This window comes from Lontra canadensis, unplaced genomic scaffold, assembly GCF_010015895.1.
Source record: "Lontra canadensis isolate GAN:19392208 unplaced genomic scaffold, GSC_riverotter_1.0 scaffold143, whole genome shotgun sequence".
Taxonomy (NCBI): Eukaryota; Metazoa; Chordata; class Mammalia; order Carnivora; family Mustelidae; genus Lontra; species Lontra canadensis.
This window is the reverse complement of record NW_022631137.1, coordinates 3,161,367-3,174,926: the sequence shown is the minus strand read 5'-3', so window position 1 is coordinate 3,174,926 and position 13,560 is coordinate 3,161,367. Positions and strand designations below refer to the sequence as shown.

Genomic DNA, 13,560 nt, shown 5'->3' with positions numbered 1-13,560 from the left:
GAGGCCCTGGGTGGGCCTATTAGCAGGGAAGGTGACCAGGCTGTGTCACCTGGGCTCCCGGGTTTCGCCCATCTGCGAAAGTCCCACCCCCTCTGCTCCAGGGCACCTGCTGTGCGGTCAGGGCTCGGCCGCTGGGCAAGGCAGACTGAACGTGACCACCTCCACCCATGCAGCCTGTCCAGAGCAATGGCCAGCTTTTTTTCCCTTTAAACCCCTTTTCCCCATCTCTACCCCCTTTAATGCCAGGAAGTTCATTAAGCATGTTTCACAAAGTAAGAAGATAAACGCTTTGTTCCAAGTTCAACTGGGTGAGTGACCATTAAGGCAAGCCAAGAAGATGACGGGGTAGGAGTCCAGCTGAGTTTACAGCCAGTTCTGCCACCTGGACAAGGTGGTAGAAGCACTCGGGACCTCAGTTTCCCGTCTATAAGAGGAAAGTCACAAAAGTCCTATGTCCTAGGACTGTGTGAGAGAATATTCTGGAACAGGCACTAATGGGCCCGGGTCCCAGGTCAGGAAGCAGGCGGGCAGCCGCCTCAGCACCAGCCTGGACACAACAGAAGTGAGCCTACAGACGGCCACATAGGGAAGGAGGGTGGTCGGCAACGCCAGGCATGCTCAAGAGCCCTGGAAGGAGGCCTAGAAGGTAAAACCGTGCTTCAGCTGAGTGGCCCCTTCTCTGGAGAACACACAGGGCAGAGCACACGAGGCCGGAGGGACCAACTTTGTTTATTAAAGGAACCAAGAACAAATCACGCATCCTGGAACCTGGGTTACACTGAAAGATGGAAAATACCTACAGTGATTGGGTAACAAACAGAATGGAGCACAAGACAAGGCCCAAGGCAACCCCACCATGGGAAACTGCCACACTCCCTGCATGGAATGTTCCAGAACCAAGGGGTTTCAGCAGCTGCCCCAACTCCAGTGACATGAAACAGAACAGGGACCTCTACGGGAGCGCCAGCTGCCTGTCTGCCTCAGAAAGACCCAGTGGGTCAGCCAAGGCTGCCTCTGTCCTGGCCACCTGGGGCTGGAACAAAGACAACCATGGACTCCCGCCGTGGGGACAGATGGGAAGACAGGTCAAATCCACAGGCTTCCTCACAGGCTGCGGAGGCTGGAAGATGGGGTATCAGGGAAGTGTTCCCACACCAGGCATTCATCTTTTAGAACAGCTGTGGATCTATGAAGGTGACCCCCAACTCCCCCCACGGTCCCGCTGATAACACAGGGACACGGAAAAGCCCCCACGGCCTACACACTGAGTGTGGCAAGGCTGGAGGGGAAGGTGAGAGGCCAGGAAAGGCTAGGGTGTGTTAACACTGCAAGAAATTGGAGCCACTGAGGCTTCCCCAAAGTGGGCCGACAAAGTGTCCCCAGCTTCATGTCCACCCACAACCTCAGAATGTGCCCTTATTTGGAAACAGGGTCTTTGCAGATGTAATTAAGATGAGGTCATTCTGGACCGGGGCCCTAAATCGAATGACTGTGCCCTTAGAAGAGGACACCAGAGCAGAGAAGAGGCAGAGACGGGAGCGATGGGGCCATAAGGTGAGAACACTGGGGACGCAGGCCAACATCAAAAGCCAGAAGAGAGGCGTGGGATGGTGTCTCCCATCAGGGCGTCCGGAAAGCAGCAGCCCTGCCTACACCCTGAATCGGACTTCCGGCCCCCTGAGCGGGGAGAATCCTTCCCTGGGGTGCCGAGACACCCAGGCTGTGCTCCTCTGGACAGCGGCCCCACGGCCCAGGTCCACCCGCTCCGTGTCCAGCCGTCACTGCCACGCTCAGTGCCCGGATTCTTCCCCCAGCCCGGGCACCGGAAATGTCCCACTGTCATCAGCTGGGCCCCCAGCAGGGGCACACGAGGTGTGTCCGAAATGCCTTCAGGTTAGGGTTCTGGTTCCAAGACAGTAACTCCAGCAGCTTCATGAACTCTGACCGTGAAATTCTGACCGGGGCCCCCGAGGCGGGGAGCTCAGTGAGCGGCGGCCGGGCTTCAGCCCGGGGGCCTCCTGGAGCCTCGCTGCGGGGCTCTGCGGGCCCGGCGGGTGCTGCGCTTCGCTGTGGGTCCGCTGGTGCTTGTGGAGGTCCGTGCCCCGGCGGAAGCCCCGGCCGCAGGCTGGGCACGCGAAGGGCTTCTCGCCCGCGTGTGTCCGCCGGTGCGCGCTGAAGTGGGAGCTGTTGCTGAAGCGCTTCCCGCACTCGGCACAGGCGTACGGCCGCTCCCCGGTGTGCGTCCTGCGGTGGATGACCAGGCTGGAGCTCTGGCTGAAGCGCTTCCCGCACTCGGCGCACGCGTACGGCTTCTCGCCCGTGTGGACCCTCTGGTGCGTGCTGAAGTTGGAGCGGTCACTGAAGCCCTTGCCGCACACCTGACACTTGTAGGGCCGCTCGCCGGTGTGCGTGCGCTGGTGCTTGGTCAAGTGGGACGTTTTGCTAAAGCCTTTGCCACACTCGGGGCACGTGTATGGCTTTTCGACTCGTCGGGGTCCTGCTCTTTCCAGAGGCTGCTCAGGTCTGGTCATGCCCCCAGCCGGCGCTCGGTCCCTCTCCCTTCTCATCGACGCGTCCTCCCTGGCGTCCTCTCCACCAAGTTGCAGCCCACGCCCTGGGACAGAGAAAGCACAGTCCCTGAGGCCCTCACGGGGAGAGGGGATGCGTCTAATAAGAGGGCAGAGGCTGGGCGGCTGTCCCATCCGAGGAACACGAGAGCGAGGCTCAGAGCACTTAGCAGGCGAGTGTCAGACCCCGAGTGGAGATGATGAACCATGGCCAGCAGCCCATTAAACCTGCACAACGCCAGTGAGGTGGGTGCCGTTACTGCCCCCATCATAAGATGGGGAAACCGAGGCACGGGGATGTTGAGGAACTCACCCAAAGTCACTCAGCTAGTAAGTTACAGGGTGGGCTCTAGAGTCTGGGCACATAACCTTTAGGCCAAGGGTTCTCCTCTGGGGGCAGTGGCGGCCCTCAGAGGGCACTGGGCAGTGTCTGAAGGCATTTTTGGTTGTCACACTTGCCGCTAGTGGGTGGAGGCCAGGGACGCTGGTGAACATCCTATAGCTCACAAGACAGCATCATAACAGAGAATTCTACAGCCTCAATGTCAACAATGTTTTGGTGTTTAACCAAACAAACCACAACCAGACTAAATACCCTATCACAATGTTATCCGTAGATCTGCATTAACAGCTACAATCAGCTGACTGAAAAAAAAAACCAGATCACCCTCCATACTGTAGGTGGGCCTCAACTCATCAGTAGAAGGTCTTAGGAGCAGAACCTGAGGCTTCTCAGAGAGGGGCAGAGGGAGAGAGAGAATCCTAAGCAAACCTCTTGCCCAGCATGGAGCCCCTTGGAGGCCTGGAGATGATGACCTGAGCTGACATCAAGGTGGACACTCAACCGACTGAGCCAGCCAGGTACCTTCCCCCCAGAGAAGGAATTCTACCGCAAGACTGCAATACAGAAATCCTACTCAGGTTTCTAGTCAGTTGGCGGCCCTGCAGATCTCAGACTCAGGACTGCAACATCAATTCCCACTCGAATTTCCAGTCTGCAAGCCTGTCCTATGATTTTACGCTTGCCAGAAGTCACCATCCTACGAGCCAATTCCTTAAAACAAATGTCTTAACTTACACACATACATACACACAATTGCTTCTGTTTCTCTGAAGAAACCCAACTGACACCAAGAGGCAGCTCAGTTCCTTGAGCTGAACGTGTTACGGGGAGTGAACGGGTATCTGCAATGTCAAGAGAGCGGAGCAGGGAGAGCAGCGGTGCTGTGCGGGGAGCTGGGGGTGGAGGTGGTCAGGAGAGGCTGTGATGGTCAAGGCCTTGCCGGGAGCAGCTCGACCCACAGGGCTGTGGGCAGCACAGAGGCGGACGTGAAACTGGACCAACCACGGGTGAAGGCACAAAGGAACAAGGAACCCGGGACCGCTGTGGCACCTGCCTGGGGCGAGGTGAGCAGCTGCACTCTCCCCACTGCCAGGCCCCTGCCGGGTCACTGGCAACCCTGGCTTGAGGCTGCACCCAGCTGCTTGCTGAGCGGACGCGCCAGGGAGCGGCCCTGGCCCACGGAACCCACCCGGGCACGGGGTGCGTTCCTGTTTCAGCACGCTCCCCAGAGTCCTCGGGCCACTGCGGCCTGAGAACTGTTGAACTGGCTTTCGTAAGCGATGGGGAGACACGGGAAATCGGAGCAGGGAGATGCCGGGCCTGGCATCCCCGAGGCCCACGCACAGTTGTTGGGAAATGCCGAGCCGGCCACGGCCAGCCTGGGGAAGGAGCCCCCCTCCCTGAGACCGGCCCACGTCAGACACGCCACCGATAAGCAGTGGCCGGGGCCTCTCCGCACGTTACCCCTGTGTTCCGGCCGTGCGTCCCAGCTACAATCCCGCTGAGCTGGGTCTGGGCTCTCCCACTCCTCCTGGGACAGGTACGCTGCCACGTCCTCCAAGGTCACTGGCACCTGCTGGAATGCAAACCACTCAGTCCCACACTGCGGCTCCGTAAGGTGGGCCAGCCTGGTGGGCTCGCACACCCCCTCCACCTGTATCACAATGGCAGGTCCTCCTTGTCTCCCCCAACTTCCTCTCTTCAATACCTTCCCTCTCCATAGGCTGTTGTCCACCCCTCCTCCTCAGGCTCTGCTCACAGAACGGCTGAATCCTGCTCCCTGGGAGGACACCATCACCGCCGCACTCTGTCCCTCTGCTGCTGGGCCAGAGACAGTGCAGACAGATTCACCGTCTGGAGCAGCTGGTTCCCCTGTGCGTGCAGCCACTGGGGCCCAGGTTCTCCAGGGGCATGAGTTAGGCATGCCCTGCCTCAGCTCAACCAGCCCTGGGACCCGAGTGGGGTGTCTTGGAAACTTCAGGAAGCCTCTAGGTCAGTCGTTCCAAATCTAGCACCAAACTGACTCAAGGAGCAGATTAAAACCCAAGCAAACAAGGTCTAGAAGAGGCAAATCTGTACACACAGAAAGCAGGTTGCCAGGGGCTGGGGAAGGGGGGATGGGGGGGGCTGCTCCTAATGAGTATGGGGTGTGCTGGGGAGGCAAGTGTTTTGAGAACTGGGACGACGGCTGCATAACTCTATAAATACGCTAAATGCCATTCAGTCCGAGCAGCTGAGCAGGGTGTGTGTGAATTACACCTCGGTAAGGCTGTATTTTTTTTTTTTTAAGATTTATTTATTTATTTTAGAAAGAGCAAGAGTAGCACGAGCAGGTGGAGGAGCAGAGGCGGAGAGAGTCTCCCGCAGACTCCCCACTGAGGACAGAGTCTGTATGGGGTTTGACCTCCCAACCCTGAGATCATGACCTGAGCCCAAATCAAGAGTCAGGTGCTTAACCAACTGAGCCTCCCAGGTGCCCCTCAATAAAGCTGTTATTTAAACAAACAAGCAAGGGCGCCTGGGTGGCTCAGTGGGTTAAGCCTCTGCCTTCGGCTCAGGTCGTGATCTCAGGGTCCTGGGATCAAGCCCCGCATCGGGCTCTCTGCTCAGCGGGGAGCCTGCTTCCTCCTCCTCTCTCTCTCTCTCTCTCTCTGCCTACTTGTGATCTCTCTCCTTCTGTCAAATAAATAAATTAATTAATTAAAAAAATAATAAACAAACAAGCAAAGGAGATTTCAATGCCAGGGCTGGGGGAGGAATTTATATTTTTAACCCAAAGTCCCAAGAGTCTAGCGCCTGGCTGGGTTGGAAACGACTGCCCCAGCTCACCACTAAGCCCCAGAATCCTCTGGGGCACAACTAATACTCGATGGGATCCAAGAAAAGGCCCTCAGGAGGTAAGTCGGGGTAAAGGGGCCATTCCACGAGGGAGTGCCTCTGCGAGTTGGACCTGGCACAGGAGAGAAGTGTCCCCGTGACAAGGACGGGGTACACACAGGAAAGAGGCAAACTGGGAACGTGCACTCACCTGGGACCAAGACGAAATGAAGGACGAGGCTGAAGCTGCTGTCTCCTGATGCTGGGAGGCCGCTGGGCCTGGGGAAAGAGCAGAGTTGCCAGAGAAGGCCACAAGCCCACCAGTGCACACAGTAGCGAAGGCCCAGACAGGTGCAACTACTCCCCACCTTTGCTCAGCTCCCAAGGGAGGAACTTGTCCTTCCCACATGCACAGAGGCCCAGCCTCCTGTGATGCCCCCTTCCCTCTGCCTCCTTCCCCTGCAGGGCTTCTTTCATCTAGAGGGATGGCTACTCACCCCTCTTTGGCCAGAGCTGGGGGCCCCTCTTTGGTCTGCGGCTCCGTTGGGATGGGGGCTGCTGGCTGGAGCATCCAGACCCTTCCTCCGGAGACAGCTCCTCCGGCCTGGCCTCCACTTGGTGTTTCAAGGACTTTTCTCCTGCCCCGTGGGGCGCTACATCATCAGGGAGCACCTCCAGGCCCTGCATGCAGACAGAGATCTGTTCACCAGCTCCCACAAAGTTGGGAGAAAACCCATGAGGTCCCCAACCACTGTCTCCGGCACCCCTGGCCATCCTCCTGTTCCCAGGCTTTGCCTAACTGTGCCTCACCCCCCCACCCCCACCCAGGGCTTCCTCTCCCTGTCTACCCCCATGGCCCACCACATGCCACACAGTCCTCCCTCCAGACACGCTAGAAGGAGGAATGTTGAGCTGCGAATAGGTCAAGGCTCCCAAGTGGGACAAAGTGAGACCTGCTCTGTCCCTGGATGAGTCTCCCCAGTCTCTCCCCATCACACTGCACCGTGTCATTGTCATACTCTTATCCTTCCTTCCTTGCTGCTCCCAAATGACCTGGGCCAGGAGGACCCCGAATCAGGTCTCATTTCAGAAGTTTGCACTATTTCATGTGCTGCATTTTTTGAATTCACCTGCCGGCGCTCTGAAACCATCTATTTCCCAATTCCAGAGAAGGTAAAGAGGATGAACTTGGAGTTTACTGAGCTCTGCAAGAGTACTTGGGACAAGAGACATCTCCGGGGAACTGTGAAACCACTGCCAGGGACCCCTGTGTCAGGCTCAACATTGCACACTTCTAAGAGGAGACAGTCCCCAGAGGTTATGGGGTGCACGGAGCCAGAGGGAAGCCATGCTAAGAACCCCAACACCAAAGCTGGAGGGGCTGGGAAGGGATCCTGAATTCCTGCTGGCCACGACAGCAGGATTTGCCTACTGCAATCAACACACACTATGGTCAAGTTTGGGGAGGGATGTGTCTATGCTGCTGGGCAAATAGAAAAGCAGTGTATGGCCAATGGTACCACCATAAGAAGAAAGGTCACCTGTCCATATCTGCCAAATATTTAATCTAGAAAAACTAATCTAATCGAAGCAAGAGAAATCTGTAAGACTTCCCACTCCTCAGATTTTCTTAGAAGCTGGGAGCATGCCCTAGAGTGGTGCTGTCCACAGAACTTTGCATGACGACAAAGTGTCGTACATCTTCATTGTCTAGTATCCAGTACAGGGGCCACTGGCCACGCGTGACAACTGAGCCCTTGAAATGTGCCTGGTGTGACCTAGGAACTACAATGACATATTTAGTTGTAATTAAAAAAAAAAAAAACACATGTGGCCAGTAGCCACTGCCTGGGATGGCACAGCTCCAGAGAGCCTGGGGACATGCGGGGTCTCTAACTAGGGCATCCACCAGCCCCTGCTTTTTCTTCCTCCTCATTCTGGGATCTCTTCAACCCCCAGCACCCTGCCTGGAAAAGTCTTATAGACTTTCCTATAACCTCCCTCCCGTCAAAAGCTGTGTCTGACCTCCACCGGGATGATACTGACGAACCAAACCACACATCTAGTGGGCTACCTGTGCTTAGTCAATGGATTTACACCCATCAGCCAAGGCTGAGAAACACTTCGCAGTTGTGTTCTTCAATTCACAGGTACAGGCAGCCCCAGTCCCCCCCCCAACAGGGACCCAGGCAGACCATGGCTCCAGAGCCCAAGGAATTTCCAAATGCAGACCTCAGGGGCAGGGCCCTGAGGTCTTGGGGCCCCGTTTCCTCACCTCAGGGCCAAATTGCCCCCCACCTCACCCGCTGCCTCTGTTTCCTGGGCTCCCGCTGCAGCCCTTCCACGAGGACCACGGCCTCCTCACCACTCTCCGGCTGCTGCTCCCGCACCCGGGCCTGGATCTCCCCTGGCAGCACCATCAGGAACTGCTCCAGCACCAGCAGCTCTAGGATCTGCTCCTTGGTGCGCAGCTCTGGCCGCAGCCAGCGGCAGCAGAGCTCCCAGAGGCGGCTCAGGGCCTCCCGCGGCCCCGCCACCTCCTGATAACAAAAGAGCCGGAAGAGCTGGCGGAAGGTCTCAGGGCTGGGGTCTTCTGGCTCCAGGGAGGGCTCCTCTTCCCAGCAGAAATCCTCCTCCACCTTCACAATCAAGATCTCATCTTGGTCCAGGGGCGGTGGAGGCTGGAGACCAGGTGTGGTTGCCATTGTCTGGGGCGGGTCTTGCTTTCTTTTGCCTCAGGGCTCAAATTTGTGCTTCCCCGAACCTCAGACACACTGGATAAGAGGTTTGCAGGACTCTGTACAGAAACAATAAATAAAGTCATCTGGGTGCGGGTTAGGGCTAGATAAGCATCTACCCATAAGCCCCTGTGCTTGCCCCAGAGCCAACTCACACTCACTAGCAAAAGAAAACGGCTTTAATTTGTAAGTGAAAGCATTCTTGCGGCTACCCCCTGCTAATTCCCAGGCAAGTTACTCAAACCCTCCCAGCCTCGATGCCGCATTCAAAAAGCGGAGAAAATGGTATCCCTACACAGAGGCTGCAGAGAAGACTAAAGAATTTTTGGAAAGGGTTTCGCGCATTGCCTAGAATAGGATCAGACTTAGAGAAACGCGGTTTTTATTACCACGGCTGGCCCACCTGGGCTGGGGTCCCTTTGGAAATATGGTGAGAACCAGGGCGCCCTCTGACTGCGAGGACGCGGATTCTGTCACGACCTGACCCCCGATTTCGGGCCCTGCAAGCCCCAAAGGCCCGCCGGGTACCCCCGACTGGATGGTCACCTCGGCCTCTCCAACTCCAGGGTCCTGGGAGTGCTGGGAGTCCCCGGCCGGGATGCTTTCGTCCTCAGGTGGAGGGTGAGCGGTAGCCCAGGCCGAGCACAAACCCGGGCTCTGACGTGGGCCCGGGATGGAAGCTCAAGCCGGGACCCCGCGCCCTGCACCCGCACTCACCGGCAGCGAGGCAGGCCCGGCCGAGAGTGGACCGCGGGAGCAGGGGGCGCAGCAGGCAAGCTGCCCACAGACGAGACAGACAAACCCGCACAACGAACACCCGAGACGGGTCCTCGTGAGCCGCAGATTCAGCACGCTGTGGGCGGGCTCACCGGCGCATTGTGGGTAATGTAGTCCCCGCGCTACTGGCCGAGCCGGCTATCGAGTGTGGGAGGGAGTCTGGATAGGTGGGTCCACGGCGGGCATTGTGGGCAATGTAGTCCTTGAACTGTTGCAGACCAGCTGTAAGAGAGTGAGAATGAGACCGCGTGGGCGGGCCCACGGGAGGCATTATGGGTAAAGTAGTCCTTGCACCTTCAGTGAGGGGGCAAGGTTTTCGAGGCGCCGCAGGTCAATGTAGTGACCAAGGCCTGGCTGACATAGCCCTGGCCCTCCTCCTGTCTGGGCAATTTTCAGTGACTACAACCAACAGAGGTTTAAAGGACAAGTTTCTGCTTTGCTCCAGATTTTGCGTGTGTTTGTTCAGGATTTCAATCTTTTTTTTCTTCTTAAGATTTTATTTATTTGAGGGGCGCCTGGGTGGCTCAGTGGGTTAAGCCTCTGCCTTCAGCTCAGGTCATGATCCCAGCTTCCTGGGATCGAGCCCCACATTGGGCTCTCTGCTCAGTGGCGAGCCTGCTTCCCCCCTATCACTCTGCCTGCCTCTCTGCCTGCTTGTGTTCTCTCTGTCAAATAAATAAATAAAATCTTTTAAAAAAGAATAAGAAGAAGGAGCAGCAGCAGCAGCCGGCAGGGCGCCTGGGTGGGTGAGTGGGTTAAGCATCAGCCTTCTGCCCAGGTCATGATCCCAGATTCCCTAGGAAGCAGCTCTCCATCGTGTTCCCTGCTCAGCGTGGTGTCTGCTTGTTCCTCTGCTCCCTACCCTGTTCCTGCTCTCTCTCTCTCAGATAGGCGCCCCTTCTTTCTGAAATAATAATATTGGCCTCCAACTCCGGAGCACCTGGCGATACACATTTGCTCTCCCTCTGTTCTTATTTTGGTAATAATAGGGATAGTGTGATCTCTACAAGTAAAACCCCCTGAAGCTCCGAGGAGGTTACACAGCCGGGAAGCGCCAGAAACGGGACTGGAAGCCACGTCTCTGATTCCAGAACCCCAGCCCCGAAGCACCAGGCTAAAGCACTCTGGCCCGGAATAATAACCCAGGCATCCTAACGCCTGACTCGGTAGCTACACTGGACTCTCGTCCTCTTTGGCTGAACACGCTATGCCCCATTTCCCCATCTGGGGCGCGCCCAGAAAGGCCAGGAAGGGTCCTGAGATCCATTTCCGCTTCTGCCTGGTGGCTGCGACGACGCGCCACACACATTAGGACATCAGCTAAGTTAGGACATCAGCTAAGAAGACGCGATCCATACCTACCGCGACAGCAGCAGTCTCTCGAGTCTTTCCCCAAGCCTCGCGCAAGTCCGTGACCGCCGGAAGCGGAAGTCGCCGGAGACGGAGACCGGACCAGACAGGACCGGACTACACTTCCCAGAGTGCCCCGCGCCGCGCTTGGAAATTCTGTTACTTGGGCGCTCCTGGGGTGCTGTGGGATGCCGCTCTGCCTTGGGGTTCAGCACGGGAGACGGCTCTGCGAGGGCATCGGAGGGTGGTTTCATCCTCAGGGCAGCCACGTCCAGGTTACTGAAGCCTGGCCAGCCCCTCGTGGGCTATGAGCCTCAGTTTCCACATCTGTGAATGGGGACGTTAGCCGTTCACGGTTGTATCAAGTTCAAAACCATTCATACGTATTTTCCAAAGCATATTGAGACCTCCCATCTGCTAGCCGCAGGCGTTATCACAGTGGTTAGTTAGCAGGCGCTTGTTTTTGCGAAACTCAAATTCTACCAAGAGAGTATCTTGGAGATAGATCTACCTTGATCTTCATAACTAGGATGGTGATTTTTAAAAACGATTTTATTTATTTGTGTGACACACAGAGAGAGAATATAAGCAGACAGAGGGAGAAGCAGGCTCCCCACGGAGCAGAGAGCCTGAGATGGGGCTTAATCCCAGGACCCTGGGATCATGACCTGAGTCGAAGGCAGAGGGAACCACCCAGGTGCCCTAGCACAGTGACATTTCATAGGTCTTCTTAATTCCATATTATTGATTTACCAACCTTCCTTGGGTATCTTTAAATCTTACATTCCTTTCTAGAAGAATAGAAAGGCCTCCCATGTCACAGAACAGCAGTTAGACCTCTTGCACAACCCTCCAGCACTGAGAGCTGTAAAGAGGCACCACTAAGTCCACTTGGAATCGGGACCTGTTATAGACCACTGCACCCTCTCACTGATTAAAGATCCCTCCCCCTTTAAAACTCTCCTGGCTAGGCAGAAACCAGGGAGTTGGCTTTTGGACAGGAGTCCCACTTCTCTGCAGGTGGCTGGCCTCCTGAATAAAACTCATATTCCTTTCCAAACAATATTCCTCTTTTGAGTACTGGCCTTTGAAGGGACAGGCAGCTGAAGTTGCGATTTGGTAACAAGAGGCATAAAGTGACGAAATCATCACACAAGTATTCCTTGAACATATATAACATATTCCTGTCCCAGGGCCTTTGCACTAGCAGTGGCTTCTTTTCCCTCTGTGTGGAATGCCAGGACCCTAGTTATCTCTGTGGCTTACTGCTCTACTCCTTCACATCATTACTCAAGGTTCCTTCCCAGTGAGGTCTTCCTGACCCCTTCCTCCAATTATAAACCCTAGACTGTCCAATACCTCTTAAATGCCTTACTTGCTGCTTCTGCACCCATCACTATCCATTATGCCCACATTTTTCTTATTTTATTAGGATCTTGTCCCACCTAGGTGCAAGCTCCTGAGGGCAGTGACTTGGTTTTGTTCCCTGCTGAACCCTTAGCCTCTGTAGTAGCACATAGTGGATCCTAAAGTTCTATGGGTAGAATTAATACATGGATGGTTGTAGCTCTGCCTCAATTTTTTTCTTCAGGCTTGAGATATAGTTGACAAGTAACATTGTGTTAAGTTTAAGGTATACACTGTAATGATTTGATACACACATCTATATTGTGAAAGGATCACCACAGTAAGGTTAGCACATCTTGTCACCTCACATAGTTATATCTTCTTTTGAGTGTGGTGAGAACATTTAAGATCTGTTCTCTGGGCCACTTTCAAGTATACAACATATGTTAACTATAACCACTATACTGTACATTAGATCTCGAGAAGTTTTTCTGTCTTATGACTGCAAGTTTGTAGCCTCTGACCTACCTACGCCTGCTCTCCCCCATATCCCAGCCCCAGGTGATCACTGCTCTACTCCGTTTCTATGAATCCAGCTCTTTTAGATTCCCCATAAGACCAAGATCATTCAGTGGCACCTGGGTGGCTCAGTCAGTTAAATGTCTGCCTTTGGCTCAGGTCATGATCCTGGGGTCCTGGGATCGAGTCCTGCATGGGGCTCCCTGCTCAGTGGGGAGTCTGCTCCTCCTTTTCTCTCTGCCCGTCTCCCCCTCTGGTGTTCTCTCTCAAATATATTAATAAAATCTTTAAAAAACTAGGCAAGATTGTACCGTGGTTGTCTTTACTTCTTTTTTGTTTTCTCTTTCTCTTTCCTTCCTTCCTCTCTTTTATTTGCAAGGTGGGGGAGGGACAGAGGGAGAAGGAGAAAATCCTCAAGCAGACTCCCCACTGAGCCTGGAGCCCAATCTGGGCTCAATCCCAGGACCCTGAGATCATGACTTGATCCGAAATTAAGAGGCAGATGCTTAACCAACTGAGCCATCCAGGAACCCTGAGAAACATAAGGTCTAATACTATCTCTAAATACAATTGCAGAGCCCAAGTCCCTGTGCTGGTAGATATCCCCACCGTATTGGCTGGGGCTATGTTGACCTCAGGAATGTGCTCAATCCCTCTGTGGCAACACGCTACCTCTGGGATGCTGGTGTGGATGGTGTGGGTCCCCACAGGCCCCGGGGAGTTCCTTAAGCCTGGTTGGCAGATTTGTGAATTGGTGGGGTGAACAGCTATGAGGCAGGCAATCTAGGGTTCGTTCACTTAACAGCTGGGTCCCGACCAGCTGTCATGTCCAGGATGAAGCTGATATAGCTCTGTCCTTACAGACCTCCCAGCCTGAGAGGGAGACTGACCTGAAAACAAACCATGTGATACATGCAGAGCAGGCAGCCAGTCATCAGCCTGGGGAAGTCATGGAGGGCATCGTGGAGGAGGCAACTTCCAGTTCGTGGGATGGTTAGTTTTCAGTGTCTACTTACCCAGACCAAAGGATGGCCAGACAGCTGGCAAGATCTTATTTCTGGGTACATTTGTGAGGGTGTCTCCAGAAGAGACTGGCATTTGA

The 13,560-nt window shown here is 55.1% G+C and overlaps 1 protein-coding gene across 6 annotated transcripts; it reads right to left on the bottom strand.

Annotated features, from left to right (window-relative positions):
• Nucleotides 1-1,718: 1,718 nt before the first annotated feature.
• ZNF500 (zinc finger protein 500) lies at nt 1,719-9,392 on the bottom strand. 6 transcript variants are annotated; one of them, XM_032843745.1, is made up of 6 exons: nt 9,335-9,392; nt 8,031-8,524; nt 6,225-6,408; nt 5,939-6,006; nt 4,375-4,486; nt 1,719-2,614 (listed from the first exon to the last, which is right to left on the bottom strand). In XM_032843745.1, exons 2-6 carry the CDS (start codon nt 8,430-8,432, stop codon nt 1,932-1,934), a joined length of 1,449 nt encoding a protein of 482 aa, XP_032699636.1. In that variant the 5' UTR covers nt 8,433-8,524; nt 9,335-9,392; the 3' UTR covers nt 1,719-1,931. The 6 variants fall into 6 exon arrangements, with proteins under 6 accessions (XP_032699636.1, XP_032699637.1, XP_032699639.1 ...); XM_032843746.1 differs by having other exon boundaries at nt 9,283-9,363; XM_032843748.1 differs by lacking the exon at nt 9,335-9,392 and adding an exon at nt 9,183-9,198.
• Nucleotides 9,393-13,560: the final 4,168 nt, after the last annotated feature.

Bases quoted from the DNA above. Each gene is read 5' to 3' on its own strand.
- ZNF500 (XM_032843745.1), bottom strand. From the start codon at position 8,432: ATGGCAACCACACCTGGTCTCCAGCCTCCACCGCCCCTGGACCAAGAT. The intron at 4,487-5,938 runs GTGAGTGCACGT...TTTGCATTCCAG, and splicing joins TCATTTCGTCTTGGTCCCAG to CAGGTGCCAGTGACCTTGGA. The intron at 2,615-4,374 runs GTAACGTGCGGA...TCTCTGTCCCAG, and splicing joins CGCACGGCCGGAACACAGGG to GGCGTGGGCTGCAACTTGGT.